The following is a 10306-nucleotide window of genomic DNA, read 5'->3' on the forward strand; positions in this document are numbered from 1 at the left end:
GGGGAGGAGGGGAGAGAGAGGGTAAAGAGGGTCAAATATAGGGGACTTGGGGGAGGGCGAAGTGGGTAAAGGGGATCAAATATATGGTAGGTGAAAGAAACTGGACTTTGGGTGGTAATGACACAATAGAATATATAGATGTCAAATTATAATGTACACCTGAAAATTATGTAATTGTATTAACCAATGTTACCCCAATAAATGTAATTAAAAAAAATAATAAATGTATCTCTTTGCATGAAAAGAAACACTGACCCAAGGGTTAGAGTCCCTTGTACAAATTAGAGTACACCTAATGTAATTAAACAGCTATGTGTCTATGTGTGCATGCACATGAGCATGTGTGTGCGTGTGTGTGTGTGTGTGTGAGAGAGAGAGAGAGAGAGGATACTAATCAAGTAGGTGGTGAATCTAAGAAAAAAATATCCATTTCTGTTTTGTGAAGTTTTAACTGAGAATTTGCTTTTGAAAAGCTATAGGATTTTCATTAGGCTTTTTACGGAAAATGAGAAATTACTTATTTAAAGGATTAATAGAAGAAATATTAAAAATGATTTAAGTTTAAGCAGAGTTAAAGCAAATTGAAGTTTTGCAAAAAAAAAAAAAATTATGTTCCTTTTCAGTTGTTCATGTTTTCCAAATTCATTTGATATGTTATTAAATTTAGAATTTAACTATTCCAGTCTTACACAGTCTCAGAGTCATTCTCTCAACTCTCCTGCATAAAGCAAAATGTAGAAAATCAAATAATACTTTTTTAAAGCTTACCTTCCATTCCTCTTTTTCTATCTTCAAAATGACTCTTCCGTCTTCCCTGGTGACCTTTTCTTTTAGCTTGTTTAAGCTTACTCGTTCTTCCCAGAGCCTCACAAGCCTAGGAGACCAGGAAATCATTTTAGCTCACAGGTAATGACATAGGTAGCATTCACTTTTATATTTAAAAAAAAAAAAAAGACCCATCAAAATAAACATTTGATCAACAATATCTGGAAATCAAACAAGGATTTATTTTGCAAGAATTATAAATACGATTAGTACCACAAATGCCCTATTTTTACATTTTGAAAAGTATCTTAGGTCCCCATAAATTTTTTTACAACAGGTTTATTGAGATATAATTCCCATATCATAAAATTAATCCTTTTATAGTACACAATTCGTTGGTTTGGATATAGTACAGAGTTGTGCAACCATCACCACTAGTCCAAAACATTTTCATCACTCAAAAAAGAAACTCCATGCTGGTTAGTAGGCACTCCCCATTCCTCCCCTGCCCCTGCCGCAGCCCCTGGCAACCACTAATCTACTTCCTGTCTCTGTGTATTTGCTTATTCTGGACACTTCACATAAATGGGATTATGTCTGGCTCTTTTCACAGATCATAATGTTACTCAAAGTTCATCTATGCTCTAACGTGTCAGCACTTTATTCCTTTTCATAGAAGAATAATATTCCACTGTATGGGTATACCGTATTTTGTTTATCCGTTCTTCAATTCATGGACATTTGGGTTACTTCCACTTTGGGACTTTTATGAATAATACTTCTATGAGCATTCATGTATGAGTTGTTGTATAGACATATGTTTTCATTTCTCTTGGGTATAGTCCTAGGAGTAGAATTGCTAGATTATATGGTAACTGTGTGTTTAACTTTTTTAGGAGCTGCCAAACTGTTTCCAAATTGCCTCCAACATTTTACCTTCCCACCAGCAGTGCATGAGGCTCTGGTTTCTCCACATCCTCACCAACATTCGTTCTTGTCCATCTTTTTGATGATAGCCATCCTAGTGGGTGCATGAAGTGGTGTCTCATTGTGATTTTGACTTGCATTTATTAGATATCTAACCCATAGATATCTAATAAATATCATATCCATAGATATTTAATAAATAAGCTTGCAAACAATACAGTTGAACTTCAGAGTTAAATTTGTATATTATGACATTCCAGTTTTATCCAGATTTTGTTTTTCAGATACAAAAAGGTACAAAATCTTTGTCATTCTGGACACATCCTTATTGATTTTTTAGTGCATTGCAAACATACATAGAATAATATCAAGTTATAAATATTGACTAGGAAAAGGTTGCAAAAGTTTCTTTCTGTACTAGGAAATTTTTCATGTATGAAAAGTAAAAAATAAGTTTAGAATTGAAATGTTTGTAATTTTAGCCTATTAGAATGATAGATACTTAAAGAACTACAAGCAGTCATCAAAGAATATAAATTAATTAATTTGAATATTTATTTGCCAAAAATCTCTTCACATCTGAGAGTCAGTATATAAGTCAGTATATATTAAGTTTTACATCTTAACTGATCTTCAGCAAGGATTTTATTTTAAGGAACAGAAACCCAGATCTCTAAAAATGTAATATTTGCTATCTGTATGTTTGTTTTTGCAAAATATTTCTACAGCATCTGTGTATTTTCATCTGCCACTTGTCTGAAATTTAACCAATCTGCTAACAAATACACTGTGGCAGTGTCTACCTGTGTGGCCTTCTAGACTGAACAGGTAACCTTCTGTTAAGTACAGTTAACTGAAACAAAATGTATCATACCATGTCTTAAGTTACATCACTTTTTGTGAAAATAGAACTATTAAAACAGTAGGCATGATGATTATTAGTTACTTTTTATTCATTAAGAGATATTTTTATTTCAAGCAAGATTTAGTGACAAGTATGATTAGGTGTCTTGTTCCCTAACCTTTAACTTCAGCTAAAGAATTCATTAAGCACTCATCATATGCCAAATGCTATTGTGGATACAAAAAAATGTCCTAATGATTTACAGTGAGACTATTATTAAACAGTCTCTTTCTATCTCTATAATGATTCCTAAATTATTCCTGGCTCAGAATTTCTATGATCTAAGTCCAGAACATACCACCAAATTAAGTAACTTTGAACAAGACATCTCAGATCTGTGGGCCTTGCCTATAAAATATGGGATTTGGGTTAAGTGATACCTAAGGTCACTTCCAGCTCTAGTATTTTTAGTATTAATTTCTATACTGCTTATAGAAGCATTAGATTACACTCATCCTGTTTTTACACTATGCCTGCTCATGGACTACTTTCAAATCTGTTGCTTCTTTTGTTTACTTTCTTGCTATGCATGTGATTTGCAGACTAGCAGCATCACCGTCCTCTGGAAGCTTGTTAGAAATCCAAACTCTCAGCCTCCACTCTACACCTAAACAAGAATCTAAATTTTAACAAGATCACTAAGTGATTCCTGCACACATTCAAGTTTGAGAAGCGCTGCTCTGCTTCAGTGCAGAGCAAAAAGACAGGACATTTCTGTTCTTTGAATTACCTCTGGTCAGTTTTAAAATTCTATAATTTTTTTCCAATTAGCCTTGTTTTCCACTGGCAGATTCTTTGCCTTACTCTAAACAGCGTGTCAGATTCTTACCATTTTACATCAGTTGTGGTTGTTTATTATTATTTCTTCAGTAATACTGTAGGTTTTAAGTCTATGTAGTTTACTCTGGAAATGGCCTAGATTTAATTTCAACCATAAACCAAGTTTCATAATGCTATAAAATAATTTTGCAGTGAAACTTTTAAAATTAAGAGTGCTTAGAGAGACTACATTTTGCAAATTCCATGTAAAGATTCTAGAGCTAGAAACTGATGTAACATGGCATTTACACTTTACTAACAGGTAGTTCTCCCTCCTAATCACAATATAGTCATCAAACCAAAAAAGAAGAGGCAAAAAGGAAAATAATGCACACTCATTCCTCTTGTACAGAGAGAACATAAAGCTGCTGAAATTAAATTATTCTTAACTTGACACATAGGTGAAATTCAGGAGTTTAGAACGAAGTCATGATTTCTGACCACTGTCAAAATATGGATAGAATTTATTAAGAGCATTCTAGAACCAAATTTATCATAATGGTGTAGTATAACATAATAGGTTTCATAAGAGTAGCTTTATATACAAATGGCCAATCGAGGGAAATGTAAGACCTGAAGAGAATGTAATGCTGACTGAGACAATTTGCTTAGGTGTGAATACCAGGTCCACATTTATAAGCAATATGATATTCGACAAGTTGCTTAGGCCTGTCCCTCAGGTTCTTCATCTTTAAAATGGAGAAAATAATAGCACCAATGTGTGGCAGAGACTGCTTATCATCTCCAAGTATCTGTTACTCTTCTTCCTCAATAATAGATTCTCTAACTTTAACTAGGCATAGAATTCATTTAGCTATACCCCTTGCATCTAGATCTAGGTCACGTGAAGCTTTGGCCGATGGATGCTGGCAGTAGTAGTAGGGTGTGCAACTTCCTGCTAGCTGGAATCAAATACAATGGCTGCAGTTGCTATATCTATTTGGGGCCCTGAGGTGACTTTCGGTATGGAAGCCATGCACAGTTGAGCAACAAGGTAGAAGCCTGAGTGTCTGAGTCCGTGTAGTGTTATTCCAGCCCTAGATTGCTTATCCAGAAAAGTTAACATATCTTGTTTAAAGTACTATTATTTTGGTTTTCCTTCTCTCATAATGCAGTCTAACTTTCATCACGACACTATATTTAAGCATGTTAAGAGAATTAAATGAGAGCATACAAATAAAACACTTAGCAGAGTGCCTAAACAGGAAGTATACATCAATTAAATGGCTGCTATCCTGCGATTGTCAGCATCACCATCATCTCTACTAACTTTGGTTAGGAAGACTGGCCTCTCCCCATCCAGATCTACCTGTGCAGACAAAGACAGTTGCTTATGTATAATCTTTTCTCTTCTTTGCTATGAAAATACCAGTTACTCTCAAGTGTTTATACTTTCTCCAGGTAACCCAGGTGAAAATCTTAATTTGTCTAAAGTAATCATACAATCTCATTCTCTGGATTAGGGGTGTACAAATGACCCAATTCCAGCCAGTGAGAGGTGAACGAGAGCTTTGCTGGGGGACCCCAGAAAGGTTTCCTCGCTCTTAAGAATGGAAAGAAATAGTTTGTACTCTTCTAATAATATAATGATACCTGGCCATGATGCCTGGAAATGTAACAGTCATCCTGTAGCACTGAGAGAATTCACCTGAGGACCAACCTGACACACTGAAGTTAGCAGCAGAAGATGATTAAAAAGAAACAAACAAAAACAAAACAGAACAAAAAAGCACCCTGAGTCTTCAAAGCCGTTGAAGTGTTGGAATTGCCTTACCTCAGGACTTCCCTATCTCTTAAGCCAATTTTAGTTAAATTTCTGTTAATTGCTGGCTGACACAGACCATTTAATGTTTAGAAAGAGACCTAATGAATGGAGCAATGTGGAATCGATGAGGAAGGGTCTATTCTTGCTTTGGAGACATTGTTAGGCAAGTAGGGAGATATCAAGAAGGCAGAGGAAATGAGAGCCAAACTTTTTAAATATAATAATCCACAGGGGCCCTAGCTCGAATTCACAGCTATTCAAATAGGTGAGAATTTACAGAACCTTCTGCCGAATGTTGTTTTAGATCCTAGGTGATACAATGTTGAACAATCACTGAAAATTAGACTAAATGGTACTAATCAAACTTTGATGAATGTTGAACAGAGTCCTATGAGGGTGTAGGATAACTCTTATTTTTCACATATAGACACTTGTATTTTTTGTGGCTCCCATCACACTGCCATACTTAATTGAGTCAGATGTTTCCTTTAGGTATATTTTGAATTTTAAGTAAGTAAAAATATCAAATTCAACAATAAGGCATTTAATAAATGCTCTTTTCTATAATGAGGTTATAATTTTTACTAATACAAAATAATAAACATATTATGGCATACTTCCGTTGGAATTCCTTCTCTCGCTGCAGGTCTTCATTGAGTGTCTTTATTCTTTTTTCCCAAACTTCCTTTACAGCATTGACAGCCCCAGTACAAACCACATTTGTTGACATGATTTCTCCACATTGTCACAGAGTCACCAACTTCATTAAGTTCTGAATAGCTAAATCACAGATGCCATCTCAGAAAGGACCTAATTGTACCAGAGGAGGAAAAAAAGAAATCATGTATTTCGGAATGTTCACTGAGTACTGTAATGATCATAAAAGCTTATATTTATTGAACACTTTCTATGTTCCCAAAACTATACACTTTACATGCTGTGTCTCACTTAATAATCCTCTTAAAAATACTATGGCATGGGTACTTTTATTGTCTCTAAAATACAGATGAGAAAACTGAGTCTTAAAGAAGATGGGCAATTTGTTCAAGGTCACATATCTAATATGTGGCTGAGGTGGGAATTGATGCCAAGTCTACTTCCTTTGTTACTATGTAATTCACAATAATGAAAAACTACAACTAGTTCATACGTCCAATAATAAGAATGTGTTTAAAAATGGATATGTAAAGTAAGCCAAGCATCTTGGGACATCTACCTAACCTAGCTGGAAATCAGTTAAGTGGTAATATATTGGGATTGTTTGCTCCTGTATAAAATAAATTGCAAATGGACATATATAATATTGAGGATTGTGACTTGAATCTCAGAAACAAGAGAAAATAATAATAGGGGAATTATATAAATTAATGTAGATCCACTTGATGAAATTTTTTTCACCTTATAAATAATGTTTTTTCACCAAATTATATAAACAATAATGAAAGAACTTTTTTTACAATTAATTGAATTATTTCCTTCTGAATTCAGGAGTCAAAGATCTAAATCACCACATCTATTCAACATTATACTGGAATGATGTAATGCAAGGAAAGTAAATAGAAAGTTTGAAAAGGGAGAAGTAAAATTTTCAACTGCATGAGGAAACAGGTACGTACTTTCATACACTAAAGGTGGCAATATATATTGTTATAATCTCTATGGAGAGAAATCTAGTAACATCTATTAAACTTATAAGTGCACATTCATACTTGCGGGAATTTATACTGCAAATATTTTCAATTTTAAAATGACATATTACGAAATTACTCACCATGGTGTTTTTTATAACAGCAAAAGATTAAAAAACAACATAACTTTCCATCAGTAAATTGTAGTACATCCATATCATGAGAAATTATATAGCTCCATTAAAGAGAGAAAAGCGTTTTATATACCGATATGTCTTGATTTCTAAAATATATGACTACGCTACAGTTTACCCACTGAATGAATGTGGATATTTGGGTTTCAGGATTTAACCATTATGAGCAATACTGTTTCTGAAAGTCTTGCTCTTATCTTCTTGGTGCTCAAGTGGGGCGTCAATGGATATTTTGTATACTTTATATGAAACAAGAAGTAGAGATATAAGTATTTGTTTAAAGTTATAAAGATAATCAAAAGAGGCACTAAAAATGGATATAACTAGCGCGATATAAAAGAACTTAAGCATCGTCTTTCGTAATGGAGCTCCACTGATAATGTCTAAAGTTGATAAGGAAAAGCATATATAACTGCCTTTGGAAAAAAAGAAAAAAATATGGACATAACCACTGAAAACTAGATCTTGAAGTAGTTAAAATGGTTACTTCTAAGGTGTTAGAGAACAATGAGGTAGAGAATACTGCTTTTCATTATTAATCTCCTCTAAATGATTGATTTCTTTAAACTGAAAGTGTGCATGAGTAACAGAGAGACAGAGACAGAGAGAAGGAAAGAACTATTTTACAGAGGAAAAACGTTTAAAATTTCAAGATTTATATTTAGTTGCCAATATGCAAAAAATCATTAAGAGAATGTCTCTTTTTAAGCAATGCATGAGAATTTACACAGGAACAGACTGTGAGATCTTTTGCCATTTAGAAACCTTGGGATAAATATGCTGATAATCCAACTGCCTGGAAATATCATAGCCAACCTACAATTTGTCTCCGATTTTAGCAAGTTTGAAGTATTTGTCTAACAGATAATAAAATATATATATTTTTAAATCCCAACAATCTACATGTAAATGTGTATTTTATTAGACATATATGTACTAACTTATTTCTTCATTTGTCATTAAACTTTGGTCAGCCATAAGTTTTCCTATAACAGTGACCAATTTCCCTTAGAAGAAAACAAGTCAATAATGATGTGTGCATTTTTTGCCTTTAGCATAGGATTGTGGTCTCTACCTTGATTATCACCATGACAGAAAAGCACATAACCTGGAAATGAAGTAAGTATGGCAATGACCTGACCGAGAGAGTTGGCTTCCCAAAGTCAAAAGAAAGAAATACAATCTCAAAAAAATGCTTCTTAACTTTTAAGGACATCAATCTTCCAAAGAAGGACAATAATATGAGCGACTATGAACCCTCCAAAGGACTTTCAAATCGAATTCCAAGTTCAGTTGTATATTTCATCAAATACAGACACAGTAAAGGCATCGTCAGCAATCTATAAGTGAAGAATGGAAAAATAATTTTTTTAAAATACTTACTGTTGTTGGCGGAAGCAGAAGCTGACATTCCCAAGTTAGCGATTATCAGCTGGGTGAATTATAGGGAGAATTATTTTCAGTGTGAGTCTGAATGATTAAAATCCTCGGTCAGACAGTAACCAAGTGAAATGTAATGTCAGCTTAGTTCTAATTTTAGTTCATGGACAAAGCTGAGAATAGCAAGAATCACATGGAGCATGTGTGCAAAGGATCAACTGATGATATACGTGAGTGTATTCTGCATACAGCAAAATGCTGTATACTATTGGCATAACTCTTTCTAAGGTTGTGAAAAATAATTCCTATTGAAAGTCCTTCCATTTTTCATGACTTAACACATTCTGACTATTTAATAGAATTTAGTGAATCTGTTTCAAACAGAGAAATTGGAAATATGCAGATGTATGGTGTAACAAAAACCCTACCTAGTAAACCATAGATCTTTAAATATTTAAAGGCACAGATGACTCGGGGAAAAAAGAAGAATGAAGAGGCGGATAAGAAGGTTGACAGAGAAGCCCCAAGTTCTGCTGGGCCCAGGCCTCAAAGTTGATTATCTCACAACTTTTATCTCTTCAGCCTTCCATAGACAGGAGTTAATTCCTGGTTCTTTAAACTTTAAAAAATTATATGTTTATTTTTTGAATTGGTAATATAAGCACATGGACAAAAGATAATGACCTCCCCTCCCATCTGCAGCCACTAAATTCTCTTCTCTGAAGGCATTCACTACTGCCAGGGAAATGTGCCCTTCCAAATACGGTCTGTGACTTTATAAGCATAAGCATGCCCATATTCTTTAAAAGCACACATGCGTGCTGGCATGCACACACACACACACAAATGGTAGCCTCCTATATTGTTTTATACCATGTTCACTTCACTCAGAATTCTTGGAAATTGTTTCATATTAGTGTATTTAAAGTTGCATCATTCTTTTTAATGGCTACATTACATTTTGGTGTGTAGGTGGATCATAATTTGTTTAGTCACCTGGACACTTTGGCAATTTTAGTGCTTTTAAATACCTGCTTATTCCACAGACATTCTCTAATGCTTCTATAATGAATAAGCTCAGAAAGCTATGGGACTGCTTTCAAGATCACAGAAAGAGTAAAGAAGCTGTGGCTAGAACCTAAACTCTAACCTCCTGTCCAGAGGGTTTGCACCATCCCGCACACGTGGCTTCCTTGAACATAAGTCAATATTGAGACTCAGGGATTTTGTTTTAGTTAAAAGAATATTAAATCATCATTTTTTAATAGACACATATACACATAGACATACACGCATTTTCCTAAACCAATCAATGGTGGAGACATGAGTAAATATTATATGAAAACCATTTATTCTATAGCTTCCTGGGTATCGGCCAGAAAGTAGGAGCTCATTGGAAATGATTTTAAAATCTTCATTTGAGAAAAGCATGCTGTGAGTCTAAATAATCAATATGTCATTTAGCAAATAAAGTACAAATGAACAAAACATAATTTCTCTTATGAATGAAGTGGTTGTCATAGTTTTTCCGATTAGTTCTCACATGAACTATAGAACCTAAGCAGTAGTAATCAGAATATTATGCAACTTCCTGGGCAATTTAAACCTGAAATTGGATAGACAGAGAGTGAAAGCCAGTATATAATGTCTTGCTTCAAAAGAAAAAAAAAAAGACAAAGAAAAAAAAGACAGAAAAAGCATACAAAAATTGCACTGGCTTTCTATATGTTGAGTGAAGTATTGTTGGTCACATAACAAATTGAAAAGATATCTTCCTTCTGCTTTTATTTTTATACATTACTTTTTAGTTCTACAGAAATAAAAGCTACACTGAATTTTAAATTCTTTTACTGGATAATACTTTATTTCTTGGTTATCGACCCAACCTTTGAGGATATATTGTATACATTATATTGTATACAAA

General features: G+C 33.9%; 1 protein-coding gene across 2 annotated transcripts in view; it reads right to left on the reverse strand.

Moving 5' to 3' along the window:
- LRRC39 (leucine rich repeat containing 39) overlaps positions 1–10067 on the reverse strand; it is a 26167-nt gene extending 16100 nt beyond the window's left edge. Inside the window, exons 1-3 of one of the 2 annotated variants that reach the window (XM_039869570.1) lie at positions 8386–10067; positions 5798–5990; positions 769–874 (exon numbers count right to left, since the gene is read on the reverse strand). In XM_039869570.1, coding sequence (XP_039725504.1) covers positions 769–874; positions 5798–5910 — 219 coding nt within the window. In that variant the 5' untranslated portion in view covers positions 5911–5990; positions 8386–10067. Of the gene's footprint in view, positions 1–768; positions 875–5797 lie in introns of both variants that reach the window. The other variant, XM_039869571.1, reaches the window with a different exon arrangement.
- Between the last annotated feature and the right edge of the window lie 239 nt (positions 10068–10306).

This window comes from Pteropus medius, unplaced genomic scaffold (assembly GCF_902729225.1).
Source record: "Pteropus medius unplaced genomic scaffold, Ma_sr-lr_union100, whole genome shotgun sequence".
NCBI lineage: Eukaryota > Metazoa > Chordata > Mammalia > Chiroptera > Pteropodidae > Pteropus > Pteropus medius.